This window comes from Epinephelus moara, chromosome 3 (genome assembly GCF_006386435.1).
Source record: "Epinephelus moara isolate mb chromosome 3, YSFRI_EMoa_1.0, whole genome shotgun sequence".
Taxonomy (NCBI): Eukaryota; Metazoa; Chordata; class Actinopteri; order Perciformes; family Serranidae; genus Epinephelus; species Epinephelus moara.
Window position 1 is genome coordinate 33,457,413 of NC_065508.1, and position 18,421 is coordinate 33,475,833.

The 18,421-nt window shown below is 40.5% G+C and overlaps 1 protein-coding gene across 2 annotated transcripts in view; it reads right to left on the reverse strand.

Annotated features, from left to right (window-relative positions):
- Positions 1–845: 845 nt before the first annotated feature.
- pcdh1a (protocadherin 1a) overlaps positions 846–18,421 on the reverse strand; it is a 117,949-nt gene continuing 100,373 nt past the window's right edge. For both annotated transcript variants that reach the window (XM_050040769.1, XM_050040768.1), the window contains exon 5: positions 846–5,229. In XM_050040769.1, the coding sequence (XP_049896726.1) occupies positions 4,859–5,229 (371 nt within the window). In that variant the 3' untranslated portion in view covers positions 846–4,858. The remainder of the gene's footprint in view (positions 5,230–18,421) is intronic.

Genomic DNA, 18,421 nt, shown 5'->3' on the forward strand with positions numbered 1-18,421 from the left:
CTTGAGCGCAGAATCTGCAAGCAGTGAGGAGTAAAAGGCGTAGTGGCATACAGTGCCGTCTCTCTGATCATGTGAGAGAGAATATACTGTAGCACTACATTACTGAAGAGTGACTCAAGACTTGGATACTGTTTGCAAAAGAGGCCCTAAAATTGCTTAATCGCTCATGTTGCATTACTGCGGTTCACACATTATTAAATAATATGGTATCCGTGCAACGATGATTAAGTCAATTAAGTTCATAGCTTATGTGCTAATGATCAAACACAGTAGAAATGCATAGAGCGTGAACATCAGACACAGAAAGAGGTCCCCTTTCAGTGAATGCTTTCAACCGGAGCTCATTGTCCATGACAAAAAAAAACTCTTCTCCCTTTAAAAAAAGGCAGACATATCAAAATTAACATCACAAGACAGCGCTCTTGTAAGCCTTGCACTAAATGTGTAGCAATGGGCAAGTCATCAATGCTTTAAAGAAATGTTCCGAATTAAGCTGAGTGCATGACGGGGGCTGTGTACTTCTAGCACATTGTTTTCTAGTTGAAGTAGTGAACACAGGTCCTGGGACTCTCCTACTTCAAGCCCTGGAATGCTTCCCTCTCAACATTCTGGGGCTTCCTGACTTAGAAATGAGGCGCTGGTCCCCACATGACAAGAATACTAGTTCTTCTTAATGAGCCTGGGTCCTAGAGTGAGACACATTTTACACAATGTAGCTCCAAGGCTGCGAGAAGCTCTTATAAAAATGTAACAGCCAAATCCTTGTTTAACACTCAAAAGCGATGAATAATAATAGAAAACAAAGAAAACACTGACAGCATTCATTTTTTCCCTGAAGTGATTTTATTACAAAGTTCATGAGGACTTACAGTATTACAAGAGAATTTGTCAACATGCGAAAACAGAACAAAGCAGAACACAGGAGTTTAACAAACTGGTAAGATAAGACAATCCACTGTTCACGATAAACATAAAAACTGATTAAGTCCTCAGGAGGTGGGAGCCGGTGAATGACTACAGTGCAGGCATAGAACGGCCACATTCACACTGACTCAGCAAAGGTCAATCCAACCAAGGCAAGATGTGCACATCTCAAGAAAACATGTTACAATTTTTATATGCCATCGGCTTTTCTCAGAACTTTTAGAAAGCTTCACTTGTATGTACATAAAACTGTACAAAAACATGGCATCACAAGCATTTTATCCTATATAAATATACCAACAATTAGGATAACAACTAGATTCTCTCTTGCAAAGACATTTTTTTCAAGGCAATTGTCTTTGTTCTAGATGAACTGTGGAAAAAGATGAAATGTTCAGTTAATTTCAGTTCGTTTTGGGAGAGGGGCCTTTTGAATATGAACCAGCACTGACATTTCAGAAAGTAAAATAAAAGAAAGAAAGAGTAAACAGTTTCTACCAATTATCTTTGGAATTCATGCTAAAATCGTCGCCTGCCTGACGGCAGACATAGGGTTGTGGAGATCTATGTACACTACACCACCAAAAGATTTTCTTTATTTTTTCACACAACCACTTTTCTAAGAGTCTTTGATCAGTAAGAAAAAAAAAATCTCTTGCCAATTTCAGTACAGTAATTTGTCCATCTGTCCACAGAAATGATCACCATACAATACACACTACAGAGAGGCAAAAGATACTCAAGTGAATTCAACATTAAATCAATGTTAAGTACAAATTAAACATTATTCAACATACTTTTGAGTGTATTTAGGTGCTTCATGATGTCCTCCCACTTTGATCAAGGAGAACCGTTCTGTGTTTGAGAGAGAAGTAAACACAGTTCATTCAGCATGAGTTCAAAAGAAAGGTCAAACCTGGTGATATATTGTTCCAGGGGTGAGTAGCAGGAGGTCATTATCGGCTCGAGTGAAAGAGTCCAACTCATTAAGAGAGGAGGGGAAATAGGCCCAGGCTTGTTTTTTATTTTGCAGAGGACTTAAATCAAACTCCTGCCATTCTGTTTGGAGCAACAACAGATGATTACAAGTTATCTCCTGAGAGTTACCCCATTTGTTTCACGTATCGGTGATCAAAGAGACAAATCTGAAGATACCAGATTCACTAAAGCGATAAGTGTACTTAGGCTGGAATCGGGTTAAGATTTAACCCCGGAGATAAATCTGGATGCAAAGCAGTTGTGAATCTGAATCGAGTCGAAGCGTTTAAATAGATAAAGTTGTGATTGAGGCTATGTGACATTGGTTTTATCACTCATTGCTATCTTTCTCACTTATCATTAATTCCAGGTCAGTGATCTTACCCACTGCTTTGAGTTCGTGAAGCGGCTATCCACAGCTCTGAGAGGGGTGCTTGGGGGAGCCGTGGGGGTTTAATCACAGTGTATCATGGCTGTTGTTTGAATTTTTATTTCAGTCGCTAAATGGCTTTGAAAACGGCATAATGTGCTTTCTCCCCCTCAAGGCAGGATAATCGCCCACCTTATTTAATCATGGCCATGTCCAGTAATTTCCATATGTTTTCAGTTTAATTATTCTAAACGCAGCTTTCAATGGCAGCATGATGAGGTAAGTGCTGATAAAAATACCCCTTTTAACTGATTGTGGCTCTGCGGGTGGATTTGCATTATCTGGTGGGTGCCTTGTCCTGGGGGTGTGCTCACACATGCCCTAGCTCAGGACTCATTACTCACCCTAATTAGGAAATGTCCATTCAAGGCTCTTCCACCCTTACTCAGAGGCACAATCTCACTATGGAAATACTCTGCAGAGGTGAAAGGTATCTACAAATCTAATCAAATCAATGTTTAAATCAAAGACAGCGGCTAGCTCTACGATGTTGTAAGGCAGGCTAGTGTTGTCATCATTAACATCCAATTACCGACTAATACGCAGTGTCCTTCAGACATATCCTTCAGATTCACTTGGAAAATCTTTGTAAAGATAAATGAAGCCCACGGGCATGCCCTATTTTTTAGTCTCTGTTCAATAGCCAGAGGAAAAATGCCTTATAATTTATTAAGCATGTTGTCCTCAATACAGGGAAAATCATAATTAACAAGAGTTGCAGTAAATCAAGCCTGACTCCTACTATCTAATCCTATGTTCAAGCTCAACAACACTCTGCATTTGCAGGGATTAATCACCGACATTTAAAATATACTATGCAGGATGTTCCTGAAAAACAATGTATAGACTCATACAGAAGTAATCCCTCTCAATCATCACTTAGGCAGAAGTGTGTGGCGGTGTATTTTTCTGCAGAGACTCTGCCCTCTTTCTCTATGTTCTTCTAATTTTCTGTGTTCAGGAGGTTTATAGGCATGTACCCCCACAGTGACCAGGTGCCAGACCGTGGGCAGCAGGCATCCAAGAGACACTGTGCCAAATAATGCAAATATAGCAAGGCCAAACACCAAACGAGACTGAATCTGGGGTTGACGAGCCCAACTGACAGTCCTGCATATTATACCTTAAAATCAAATATTTATTGAGAAATTCCTCATGGTATTGACAGTTACTCCAAATATTTAATTAGACTTATCAACTCAAGATCCACATTGTCCATAAATTTAGTCTTTCAGTGTGCACTGTGTTGAATTCACCTCTGAAGAAGTATCTAGTGAGAACTGATACTTTATAAAACAAAGAAAGTACTCTCATCAAAGAGCACTCATGTAGTACGTCAGCGTGTTATTAACTTCGGTAAGTGCTCGAGCTCTCCAGTGGTTATCCACGCTCAAGTGCCCTTTCATGTAAATAACTCTGAATTCATTAGATCGACAGAAGTTCTTATGGATCGTGAGGGGAAAGGACTGTGACTTCGGGGTAAAGGATTGTGAGAGTCCGTCTGATTGTCACGACAGAGAGGAGTTTTTTTTTTTTTTTTTTTAACTGATACACTGGGATGATTTCATCAACGGAGTGTGTCACAAGGTTTCATTTGAAAAAGCCAATCAGAATTTGTCCAGTGAGTACTCTGCGTTTGGTCATTGTGACTGCGGGGTGCTGTGGCCAAGTCAACCATTTTCATGATGAACGATAGGTCACAGTGCTGAGAGTCAGTGGAACATAATGTCAGTTTAAATGTTGCCACACAGCTTTCTCCACCAGTGGCAGAGCTCTACAGGGAGCAGAGGTAAAGGCCATTCTACTATGATTAGGGGTCCAAGGTGTGTGTGTGCGCGTGTGTGTATGTGATTGTGTGGAGTGGATAAATGCCTTTCACGATATCGAGCTCCACTTTCTGGAGATGGTTTCAATCAAGTTTAAACAGCAGCAGCAAAGAAAAGCTTAAATATGCTAAAATTCTGAGGCAATTTTTTTTCAGCTTATGCCAGACAAAAATATATGTAGAACACACCATTCAAATGTATATACATCACTGTACATTAAGATAGACCGTTTCAGTTGATTGTTAGTCAAAAGTGTTATGCCTTCTGATCGGGCCTGACTGGCTGTCTATTAAATTATGTCTAATAATGGCACAAGAGCACTGATCACAACTTTCAAATTCAAGAGATCACTTCACAGAATGGGACTTGGCTAACTACAACAATATTCAGTTACTACTAGAGTAGCAATTACCATCTGCGTTTCCTTTTGATCAGTTAGATCTGTATCCTTCAGGATCTTGTATAAATAAATGAGTGAGTGCATTAATTAACTTTGTGGAATTCTTAATAAATATGCTAATAAATTAATAATTTAAGGAGGAAATGACAAAAACAAGTGTTCATGCCAGTGGTTGGATGAGTCACAGCCTATTGTTACCTACAAAACGGGCATTGGCTTTAGCATGTGGACAGCCTGTTTCTCCTTCTGAAGTGGGTGGATCTTTTCTTCGTTTGTGCACCAATCAGATGACGATATTCCTCACAGGTAAATTTCTCTTTTTGGAGTGTGGGCAGAAGGGGAGGTGGGCGGGAACTCAGAGGCGACGCTCAGGGGCATCTCCTCTGAGGGGCAGTCCTGACTGGCGTCGTGACCGCTGTTGGAATAGGCACTGCGGGAGGGCGGAAGGCGCGGCCGGTGCTCCTCGCCACCCAGCCTGGCACTCCCGTTGGCCAGGCGTCCCAGGCTCCCTCTCTCCTGGTAAGGCACGAAGGTGGAGAGTTTCGGGGGGTTCCTGGTCTTGCGTACGGGGGAGGGATGTCCGGGCATCCAGCAGGCGTCTGAGTGGCCCAATTCGCTGCACTCGGTTGTGCAGTTTCCGGTCATTGCCACGTCAGGGAGGGAGCGAATATCTGTGGGCAGAGGGAAGAGAAAACAGCACCATCAGAGAGGGCTTCATGGTGATACACATCAGAACATTCACATAAAAAAAAAGTTGTAAAAAGGCATTTGTGAACAGAAATGGTGTCATCTGAAATACCCCATGAAACCCACCCCCCTCCTTGATGTCTTTGCAGCTGTTGCTAAGCAGTCAGCAGCAGTTGCTATGTAGCTGTTGCTATGCACTGTGTAATGAGCACTACTGTGTGTGTAGTCCACTCGCTGATGTGATACATTCAGGAGATGGCGTGCTGTGTCTATGTCATTTAGTAGTATCCAACAGCAGTTCGTCTGGTATGTTTGTGATATATCACTGTATTGTTAACATGTTCAATATGGCAATGTATTGATTTCTTTCCTGTGTTAGTTGGATGCTGTAAACAGTGCTTCAAATATGTGTTAGTGTAAAAAAAAGAGAGCAGGAATGCACAAAATACTGCAGACACACATACTGTAGACATACAGTGTTTGGTTACAAAGGGAATGGCTGGATCCCTTTAGGCAAAACCATTGTTGAATGAGTTATTGATTGACAGTGCTGAAATGAGTTCCCTGCCCTTGATTATCATCCATTTTTTATTCAACTGTTCCTAATTAAATAAATGGGTCCATGACCCAGTGACCTCATTTAAATGTACAAGCTGTGAAAAGCTCCAAAATAAGTTTGCTTCAGCCATCACTCAAGAGTACGACACGCTTTCTGAAAGTAAAACTGCACAGAAGAACCCGTGTATTTGTTTACCAGAAATGTGCAGCTGGCAGCTAATAGACTTGTTAAGCAGCCCACCTGTTGACAAGCTAAACACACAGCCCAGATTTAATGGAAATACCACTCAATTTATCTTTGTTATCCCTTCAGACTCAGACTGGGACAGCCGGATCAATGTCTGCGAAGAGAAGAGCAGACGACTGAGATCTGTGAGTCTACGACGTCGCCCTCATGTAAACTTTTGATTGCCGTGATAAATGCATTACTGTAATGCCTCAGTGCTGTCCACGCAGTGAAAGAACACGTCCATCACTGGAACACGCTGTCTTGCTTTGCGGCCACAGGACAGTGTGTGAAAGGGAGTAAATGTATTCGTAGAGAAAGCAGAGGGCTCTGCGCTGCACACACAACCAGCAGAAAGATGTTGCTGCATGCGAATGATGCAACCACAAGAGATGACGTATTAGAGGCTGTAGTGAGAGTTCACAGCTAATAGAGCAAATGCCACCTTGACAGTATGCCTGTGAGACGCACCATCAGCATTGTACTCATGACCAGTGGCAAGATAATTATCCTGCAAAATGTCAGACCTCTGAGGCTGGAAAAAAACTGCATCTGGCCCACCAAGGCTTCAATCAATCAAAAGCCAGAGAGAGACAGCTTGCAAGGCATGACTTAAAATTTGAAAACCGCTTCATAAAAAGTAGTGGAAGGTATTTTTCTCGTCTCATTTCCCCCTTTTATGTACAACATTCATTTGTCATGGGTAATCCATATACAATTGTCCCATTGTTTATTAAAGAATGCATAGCTCCATCTATTGTTGCCGCTAATCTCATTGTTTCAATAATCCTAAATTGCTAGATGTTTAGACTATTTAATACATTTACTTTACAATTGAGCAACATTCTGCCGTATTCATGCTTAATTATATCATTATGCTTAAGTGGCAAATTCTTCTCTCTGTTTACAAGGCCAATGTCAATGATTCTTTTCAAATGAATGAACTACGCTTTTATGCCTGATTAAGAAAGAAGAATCCGAATTTGGAGCTCTAAGAAAAGACGAGGCGACCGCGGCAAGAGTGCGCCTGTGTGTGCCGCCTCATGCATGATGATTGGAGTTTCATTTTCTCGGCTCCGCTAAGAGCGTTGTCTGTATGCATCACTGCAGCGAAATGGACTCTTGATACAAAAGATGTTCATGGGAAGAGAGTTGGGGAGAGGGTTGAGGAGTACGCTTCTGAGCACAAGCACAGTCGTGTAGGCATCTACTCCAAAAGGATTTCACACTTGATTAAAACCTCTCCACAGCTTCCAGGAGGTTTATGCCACACCAAGCGCCCTTGTGTAAAAATTCTGTGTAGCTCTGAAAATCAGTGTGCAGGGGGGGAAAAAGGTACATTTACACAGGTTTTCTAAAACACTTCACATGCAACAATTGGGCGTGTTTTGTCCTTTGTGAATTAGAAATTGCAAGAAATGTGTGCATATGAAAGGGCTTAGTATGGATACATGCACAGAGAACTCACATTTAGCCAGACACAAATGCCGAAATGTCCCATAATTTGTCCTTTAACTCATTCAGCCTCATAAAAGAAGGGATAAAAGACATAAAGGTTAACACAGACTGCCACATCCTCACTGACTGTCAGGTTGGTAATTGACTTTAGGTCGACTGTGTTTTTAGAAAATATAATTTGGACTTAATGTAATGAAATGCCAGCTAAAAGAAAACATGCAATGTAAAATGATGCCATGCACCGCTGACAGGAATTAAAGCACATTCTGAGCCATGCTCATCATCATCAAGGGCCAGAAAATCAGCAATGACAGCTAAATACGCCGCCTGGCTTGCCAAAATCTGCCATTTCCTTCCAACAGCGCCAAAGCACATATCGCACGTCATCAACAGAGAACATAGATGCTCTAATGCCAGCTATTTTAGTAGGCCATTACCTTGTCTGTTGGTGTTTCATCAAAATTGTATATGGTTTTATTTATAAAGTAGCTCTGACATATTGTCTGTTCTTAATAGACAATTTAACAAACGAGAGCTCCATATCCAACTGCAACCTGTCGTGTTGAGGTAACTGTTGCTGCATGCTGTTATAGTGCATATAATTTCCAGTCACACACGTCAGCTCACAAGTATTTTTAACATGTAATGATAGTAATGAATTGGTTATCACAGCATGATATGATAGGGTGTATCATTTGTGAAAGCACAAGTTTTTTACATTTGCTTGCACTGACCTTTCCATCGCACTCCAAATCTATCTACAAAAATTCAATACTGATAATTATACTTCTGTGTCTGCCTTTTGCTGTGGCTATTAGCCATCTGTAGCTGTAGTACCCACTTACAGTGTGGCAGAATACCGTCTGCTCTGCACATCAAAACACACCCCCACACTCAGCTGAAACGATCATTGTTTGAATATTTGGTGGACATGATGAAGCAAATGAGTCAACCATGGGGGTGAAAGGAGCAGCCAAAGGAGCGGTGGGAAAAATTGGTATTTTCTCACCCACTCAAGCCTGTTTTCTCCTGTGCCTATACCTGAAATAAATCTGCTCACAGTCTGGAACAAACCCTTTAGAGTTTATAGTCTTGTATGTCATGGATGGGAAGCCAAGGTGGACAATGGAGGACAGATGGGCAAACCACAGCACTATTATGCCAGTGGCTGGAACAGGCTGACTGGATTTAGAGAGCTTGTGATTTGGTTTTGAAGAGCAATGACTCAATGACATTTCTTACTCTCTGCACAGCAAAATTCTTTTCCTCTAGACTTGGAGATAGATTGCACCTGTAGCTCCCTCCTTTAATATTGGGTCAGTCCCCATCTGCTTGCTTAAAGCAATATCATGAAAAAAAGAAAAACAGTAATTTCCACCTTCTCCCACCTTCAGTACCACATCAACGACTCACAGTGAACCTTAGCAAAGCTTCTAAAAGCACCTCCACTGCAGTAGCATAACATGCACTCCACAGTGCAGTTACGAAGTGGGGGTACACACAGAGCTTAACCCCCCGGCTGACAGATACATGTGAGGGGTGGGTTTGCATGCTGCTTGCATCAGGGTGCCAGTGGGAGGTGTTGAGTGTCTGAGGCAGGCTTCCTCATCGTCTGATCCCCTGCCCACGGGCATGGGGGAAGCTGCCTCTTCCTGAGATTTCACACTGCTCCTCTCTGTTTGATTGCAAATGCTGCCTCTCCCCACCGGCTGCTTTCCAGCGTGTGCGCCACACCGCTATGATCGATGGCGAACAAATATGAGAGACCCACAGCTCATAGAGGGATAACGGGGGAAAAAACAGCTACTATCGTTTGGGAGCGCGTGAGTGATATTAATGGTGTATTTGTGGTCCCTGCAAACAGTTTATGTGGTAAATGACTAAAAAGTTCCAAGAAACAAAAGCAGAGAAGAAGAAATGTCCTACATCTGAGCAGACATTAGTGTCTGGTGCTGGCTATCAGTGTAATAACTGGGTGTGCATGTATTCTCTGGTTGTCATACTCCGTGAAGAAAAACAACAAGAAACCAGGGTTTTGTATTTCTTTAGCTACGACATGTCAAGTCTTGTTATTCAAGTGTTCAGAACAGTTTCTCACAGTAAGCAGAAGCTACCGAAAACAGTCCCTTTTTTTTCCCTCCAGAGGGGAGCATTTTTAAGAGAGGGAAACTTGCTACAAGCACGCAAACATAGTGTTGACGTGCACATTTTTCCTTGCTCATTGTAATGGAATACAAAAGAACAACGGCGGAACTTGTAACCCCAGACATGCACTTTCACATCTCACGAGCAAAATTAGAATGTGTAGGCTTGACGGCTTTGGCGCCTTACCTCTACAGAAAGTGACATGTGAGATAAGGCTGCAGTTAACTGTTTAGTGACAATACTGTGGTGTTGTCGGGCAGAAAATGGGTGTGAATCCATTCTACAGCACGCTTTGTGTACAACAGCTCACGTACACATTATCACCTGCTTACTGTATGTGGACAGCATTGTTGGAAAAGGTTATTTCTTTTAAACCCTTGAACTCTGCCCTAGAAACAGTCTGCCAGTGCGTATGTTGGTATTTTTTCTTATTGTGATGTCATTTCTTGCAGTATTTTCAAATGCGCAATATCACTAAAATCTGTACAGCCTAAGCTAAAAGGTTATGCAAATCAATAACCATAAAAATCGATAAAAGTATTGAAAATATGTCAGAAATTTAAAAACTACAAAAATTGGATGTTTTTTGATTGAATTAGAAAAAACTTAACACACAACACATATTGATCCAAAAGATTTCTAAATGTAGAAAAGTGATCAAAACAACTACTTAGCTATGTACTATATACATTTTTTTAGTTTTTGAGAAATGCTTATTTTTATAAGCAGAGTGCAAAGCTGTTTTAGTATTTTCATCTGCAGTAGAAGTATTTCCCCAGTGCCTACATTGGTATTTGTTGGTATCCCATATCTCTACAGTCTCTACAACTAAAAAGCTAAATGGCTATTTAAGACAATGAACCATAATTATTGATAAAAGTATTGAAATTGTGTCATATACTAAAGAATATACAACAGACATTACAATAGACTTGCTTCTCTGCCTCTCTGGCGCTGTTGCATGTTTTAACTGTTTTTGGACCACTTGTGGCATAACGTGATGACATCATTGCATAAGGACAACATGTTGGCACAAAAGACAGACGTCTACACTTTCTGCTGCAAGTCAAAATGAACACTCTAGCTAATATAGTTTTTGTTGTAGATAAGTTTGAAACAGCATCATGTAAACCACGATCTCTTGCGGCCATGACAATGACAATACTGTGCCATTTCATTGTCTTTTGACCACTTGTAGCATAACGTATTGACATAATCGCACACTGAAAACATGATGGTGCGAAACACATTAGTATTAGCTATATGTTGCAAAAAGAATGAATGCTCTAGCTATTATTGTTTGTTTTTTTAATATTAAATCGATTTTAAACAGGCTTAGGGGCCTCCCTAGTGTAGTGGCTAGAGCACTCGTCTTCCATGCAGAAGGTCCATGTCCAAGGTTCGTCAGCAAAGGCATGCGGTTGCAAGAGGTTTCCACCGTCGAATCAAAATCTTTACCAGATTCCTTAAGGAGGCTTCAGGATAAGAAATCTGAACAAAGTCCTCAGCGACAGCACATCTCAAGCCCATTGTAGACGAGAGGTTCCAGACGTAAAAAAAACAAAAAAAAAACCAAACCAAAAAAAACAATGATTTTAAACAGGATCATGACAACATCAACCCCCCACGAACGCCACTTTGAGGTCCGTTTTCAGAGGGTTAACTATTACAAAAACACATGAATGCATCACTTTACACAGCCATTGGGATACTTCTGTCTGTTTGGCCTCTAAATAAAAATGGTAAATCTTTTGTTTCTTCAGGGTTAATTAATTCTCCAGTCCACAGGAAGTCATACCAGGAGAAGAATTTGCACTGAAGTTTTAGGCACATGTCTCCTTTACAGATTCATCTGAGTTCTCGGCTTCCTGAGCAGACGAGCGTCTTGCTGACAAAGGCTGATGAGTGGACATGTCGGCCAGAGGCACGTCAGGAAAAGCCGCTGTAGATGGTTCAGTGGGTGATGGTACACCTCCTGTCAGTTCTCTCACCATCCACCATTTTGTCTTACAGTTCCTTTATTTGAAGACTGCCTTTTATATCACTGCATTTGACAAAGCCTTAGCACCTGCTGACAGATCACGCTATGCACCGGCTCCTCCAATTGAGAAGTTGATATGCGGTGTGATATGTCAACCAATACTAAGGCTTTGTCAAACTGTGACACACACGAGGCATCTTCAGATAAAATAGATTCAAAACATTGGCGGGGGACAGGGGAAGGAAACAGTTTTAAATGATGATGTCGTTGCTTTTGTAAGTAATATAATGGTTTCTCTGCTGGTTGCACAGAGGTGTTTGTGAAAATGCTTGTGTGGAGAACAGCTTCATGCCTCTGCCCACAACAATATGTTTGGCTTGCTGGCCAATTACTGACTGGAAATTGCATTCTGAACCTTGACAACACAATATTGATCTGCGGCAGCTGCCAATGCAAAAAGAAAAAAAAACAAAAAACAAACCTGACAACAAATTATTTATCACAATTGTAGGAGATTCAGGTTCATGATTATCATATAAGTCCAGTTCCTAGTTTCATGAGTACTCTTCGATTGGCCTTGCAGAAACAAAACTGATATTGTTTGACATGTCAGTGAGTGGGACTGTAAGGTTACAACAAATAAACACACAGCACGTCTCCAGATAATCTCCCCATTCATTTGCATTAAGACATTACGCAACCTCCAGTACAGTACATCTTGACTGAAGACCTACTGTTACTCAAGTTAACGTTGCCCTGAGAAGATGCCTACATGGTTTTGCCTAAATCTTTTATTAGTGCAGTCAGCTTGGATAATAAACAGCAGTACTCTATACGCTGTATTCAATCTCATATTCATGCAGAGAGGGCTTCAGGGGGAGTAGAATGTGCATGTCGAGTTTGAAAGGCATTAGTTCGACATCAGTGCCTAAATTTAGAAATTTGCATTTGTTCTTTAGGCCAATACAGGTATTTTATTAATGCTGCTCATTTAAATCTTTATTGCAGGCTGTGCCACAGTTGATGTGGGGATGCTGATTAGGATTAAAATACAGACACACTTTATACATGTGTTCAGTGTAATGTAATACAATTGAACATAATATACGTGGATAGTATTAATCATTAGGTGTATGAAAATGTAATAATCATTTGTAAGGTTACACTATGGCAGCATGTAAGATTGAATAATAAAGAAAATTACAGACATTTTAGCTGTCATAGGTTTATTGGGAAATTTATTTTTGGAAAAGCTCAAAGAAGTTTATGATCTAATCATATATTTATGTGATAAACTGCTTGCATGATTAAATTTAGGCCCACTCTGCTCCTCCTCCTCTCCGTTTCTCTCACTCCTGAAACAGGAAGCCGCACATTTCCCATTCATTTTCTGTGCAATTTAATTAGAAAAGCTCAGAGAAATGTAGACTAAATCCCTGCAGTGTGGGGTTGTGACTGGACACTCAATAGGCTGATGATTTTTTTTTTTTTTTTTTTTTTTTGACTTTTTTTGTGCCACGAGGTGTAACTCCATTACAAAGTCTGCACAGGTCAAAGAAGCTTACCCAAACTTTGTTAAAAAAATGTGAGGAATACATTTCCTGCCCAACAACTTGATTGACTCAATTTTGCTTAGTTCTGCTGTGAGTGGACGTCGACAAGCAGCTGGAGTCTGTTTCTGGTGCAGATCAGCTGCTGATTTTTTTTTTATTTATTTATTTATTTTTTTAAAATGCAGGACTTTATTTGGCTTAATAATCAGTGACAGTGCTGAGGTTGGAAGTGAAGGTGGAGCTCAGAAAGAAAAAAAAAAACAACCTAAAATATGTCTTTGGTGAAGTTTATGACTGATTTAATGATTTAATGAAAACCACTGTCAGGATAATTAGACAGACTGTTTTATCGCCCAACCCCTCTCTGATTACTGTGTGACATTTACTTGAAGAGTCACTTGTCTATTCCTGTCTCACACGCAAACGTTCTTTCTCCTTCATGTCTGAATGTCTCTTTCTTGGTCCCTGCCTTTGAAGCTTTCTTCCTGCTTTAGGCTTTCACATTTGCACTCTAAGGCCCTTTCTACCACGGTGGCAGCGGTCCATGGCCTCTTACTAGCAGGTAGGAGATGTTTTATTTTGTGACAGCAGAAAAGGAAACATTCTGTCTTGCTGGTAAAACGTCTGTTGCATTTAAGCTGTTTATTTCCTTGAACTAAATTTTCCTAGAAACACTTAACTGTAATGGGCTTTGCTTCTCGGGTCGCAATATGTTACTGTTGTGCTTTTAGCTTTGTTTGCCGCCCACATACTAACCTGTCTCTAAGAGCCTCCATTTAACCCATTACAAATTCACTTTCTTGATTTCAGTAGAAAATGCTTCTTCTTTTATATGCAGACCAGGAGAGAGGTGAAAAATGTCCCAATATACGGTGGAGCCGATACTTTGACTGGATTTAACTGTTTCTCTGTTCAAATCAAACCACATAATGTGGGTGCAACTCATCTGCAAATTTCCTTTCAGCAATAAGAAAATCAAAGTCTTCCTTATATGTGATCTACAGCTCTGATTATCAAAGGGGGAATTATTTTCCTCACAGGATTTTCCCCTGGAGTTAATTCCTGTGCACCACTTTCATGCTCACTATCTTTCACCCATTGATCTTATTGACATGTAAAAAGGGATGTCTTCCATGATCCATTTGTTGTTTTCCTTCCCCTTTCGATCAAGATGTTATCTCTCTGCTAATTCTGCCTTTGATTTCCACAGTCTGCAATGTGAGACATGGCTAACCAGGGAGAGCTAACATGAGCTGCTAAGAGAAAATAAAAATGAAGAAAAAAGAACTGAGTTTTTACTCAGTAGAGATATTTTTTCAATGCCTTGTGGGCTACATAGCCTTGCCTATGGCCATGGTTGTTCCAGGCCGACTTTTATCATTTGATCATACATCATATCCCCAAACCAGAAACCAAGTGGTCAGGCTCAGGTTGCTATCAGAGCACTATGTTGTCTGGATGCATTCCAGTTAAAATGCATGTATCAGCAGACGTGATGTAAAGAGATAACCGTATTATTTAAATCTGTGTTTATTATTACGGCAGTCACAGCAGGCACATCATTTTAATGGGAAGTATGGACAAACACCAATGTAATCTCACAAAATCCGATCTTTAAAATGTAAGCAGTCCATGCGGCAGCTAAATAACAACCCTGGAGAGGCAAAGCTTTATTTGACCATTTACTATAGATAGTGAGTTGCTGCATGACTGACAATTCTCTGAGAAAGTCAAAATACTAACGCAGTCAGATGGAAAACTCCGTTCCCACAATGAACAATTCATGTGTTTGGAGCAGGACAATTCACATTTATAACATGATGAAATGTGAAAATTGCCTTTTGTGTTGCAGAAGCAAAAGGAAAAGAACAGCAGCAATGTCCCAATGCTGCTCTGCCCGTCTGTACCCTCTGCTGCCGATAGCTGTTTTGACAAGGCTTTGATTGATGCAAGGGGGGGAAAAAAATCACATGGAATTATGATTGAATATATAATCATTAAAGGAAACTAGAAATTTCTGCCTTTAAATATGGACTTAAAGAGAAGCCCAAAACACAGAAGGCAGCAGGGGGTCATCATATCGGCTTTAAAAGCCAGCGTGATTCCACCCTCCAGTGTTGTTCCTCACTGATCCATTGCCTTCAGCTGCTTGTGTTTGATTGACTTTTACAAGCTTCGGCATGGTGAAGATGGGTCAATGATCATGTCCTCTGATGTTCTTGAACCCCTACAACAAAAACAATAATCTATCACAGTAACACAGTTGGCCTAATATTCGCTCAGATATGGGAGTAAATGTGGCAGAGAGACAGGAACACTTGGGCATATCTGCGAGGCTGAATTTTTGGTTAATTGAATGAAGACCACACCTGCACTTTAGTGCTGTCTTATGTATTAAAGGGGCATTAAAGCAGCAATATAAATGTTTTACCACATTAAAATAACATAAATGGACAGGACATTCACTACATTATGAGACAATAAAATGAAAATTTAATGAACTGATGGGTAAATTGGGTCATGTACACAGTGCAGTAGTCTGGGTGTGTCTGTGACCCTGGATGTTCAAGGCTATATCTCCATGTTTGGCTGCAATGTGGAGACTTTTCAAAGATTTTTTTAATAACATTGGACACATCCACTATGCCTTTGTGTCATGTGAATGTTACTTGTGGTGAGCCAGATTGGGGCTATCAAGTGCAAGTGAGCCACAGTAATAACAACAATAAAGCGGAAAAGGAAGGGAAGGAGAAAAAAAGACATACAGCAAATGCACAACAAGAGTAAACATCGCTGTTGCTTTTTTTTATTAAAGTGGCTGAACTCGCCATCTGTTTTTCAGTGCCTGTGGTAGCTGCGTGTTTGATGGGTACCTCGTCTCCAGGCTAGATACTGTTTCAAAGTAGACAGCTCATCAAGATGAGTGACAAGTGTTGGGACCTTGCAACATGGCCATCTGAGAGGTTAGCCAAAGGGAAAGAGAACAAAATTGTATAATTGCTTAAAATAAAACAGACCTTTGGAGGTGACCAAGGAATTGCAGGAAGATCTACATGTCTCGGTTGTTTGGATCTAACCAAAATCTGTCAGAATTTTACAGTGAAGTCAAGTATGCTTCTGGGAATGATGAAAACAGGATACATCATCATGCAAAACTCTGTCAGAATGACTCTACTATGGGCTTGAGAACAAGGGCTCTTTAGGGATAGCACAACACAGAAAGTGAGTTTTAAAGTGAGTTTTGAAAGCCGGAACATCTATTAAAAATATTCGAATGGTTTTGTGTGATGGGCAGAGTTGGGAGTAACAAAGTAACATGTTAATGTAATTCCACTACTTTTGGCAGTTATGTAACTAATTTTGTTTTACAATTAAATAACAAAATTACCACTAGTGAGATTTAAATGCGCTCATAACTCATTACATTTGTCTTTTGTTACAGCAGATAAACACCGGGTTTGCCTTCCAGGTTATCATCTAACAACACCCGACCTTATGGTGGCACAATACATGGTGTAAATCAATCAATTAGCGGTCACTGCACACAGCGGTTGACAGTTCAAACTATTTCAGCTTGCTGTCCTGTAAATATGGACATTATTTTTCTCTTCTCGACATCCAGGACAAAAATATACTGGTGCAAAACAACACCCTTCTACAAAGCTAATCCAAGCTGATTTTCATCATAGTGTCATGTTTGAGAGCAGTTAGCAGGGGAAGGACCCAAACACAGATAAAACAGATGAGGAGGCGGCAGAATGAGTTCAAAGATTTAACAGAGAGTACAACAGGGAGTCCATAAACAGGCAGGAAGCAAAAGTACATCCAAAAATCTCCAAGAACACAAAAACACTTGAAGATAGTGAACAATGGGCTGAAAGCTGGACTCAGGGAACAAAAGCAGGTGACATGACAGTGAAACAGGATAAACACACACACACACTATACACAAGGGAAGGAGGTTGTGAACGGAGGACAGGTCACAGCAAGGCTAATGAAGGACAGGTGAAACTAATCAGGGCGTGGCAGACAGGCACACAAAGGCAGGAAATGAAGTTGAAAACAACAAAAGGAGTGAGTAAAAAAAAATGAAACAGGAAACAAACACTAGAGCCATGGCACATAGTGATGATAGATACAATCATAGATAGGAGGCTGAACATGACACAGCATTACATGCATGCATTACACAGGATAATCACAGCACTGTAAGACCGTCTCTGGAGTTCTTCTCCTCCTGCCAAACCAACGCCTTCTCATCCCTACTCGTCAAATATCTGTCAGTGGACCTAAACATCAAAATATGATGCTCTTGACACGGAAATGGCACAATTCATTTAACTGTCATTTAACTCGTTAATGACCATTAGTTAACTTTAGCTGTGTGATGCTAACAGTTACCAGTGTCACCGTGTGTGTGTAAACTCTCCAAACTGACGGTCAGTGTTTATATTGTGGTGGCTGTCACAAATAAATCAATTAAGTAAAATGTCTGACTACCAAAAAACCAAATACCAACCAAACAAATGAACAAATATCTGAACAGTTGAAAATTTGGGAAGATGTATGTTTCCTACTTTCCAGCCCTAAAAAGTTGGCAGTTGTCTTGTTCCACGCTGTGCCACAACAACACTAAAATAATACAGTAGCTATGTGTGCATTAATAAGGGATTGATGCAGATATTTAAAAGAATTGCAAATGTTATTTTCCCTAATGAGTATTACTTTAATATGTAATAATAGGCTCAATTACTTTTAAGAAAAGTAACTAGTAACCTGCACAACACTAGTAATAAGGCAGTGAAATGTTAGGTCTGTCATAATAAATGTGTTACACTGTAACATTCTTGGCTACAAGGTTGAGCAAGACAAATCTAAGTAATTTCTATTTAGCTTGAGGCATGCAGAATATTGACGGCATGATATACCATGTTAACACAAAACTGCAAATTAAGAATTGATCCTTTCACCAGGAGGATATTTCCATTTGTAGAAAAAAAGCCATACTGCTGTTTGCCATTTAGGGTAGAGGGGATTTTTTCTGTTTCACTGGATGTCGTCCTCATTGGGTTTGTAAGGGCCTTGAACGGCAGTGAAGTTTGAGATATCCTCAACTGACTGTGAGAAAGCCTTAAAGCAAGAGCGGCTCCATTCCTCTGTAACTCACTGGAAATAAGGAAATGCATGTCAGACCCATACAGTACAATTCCACTCCCTCAAGTGCCATCCATCATTGAAGGGCAGAACACTAGTTA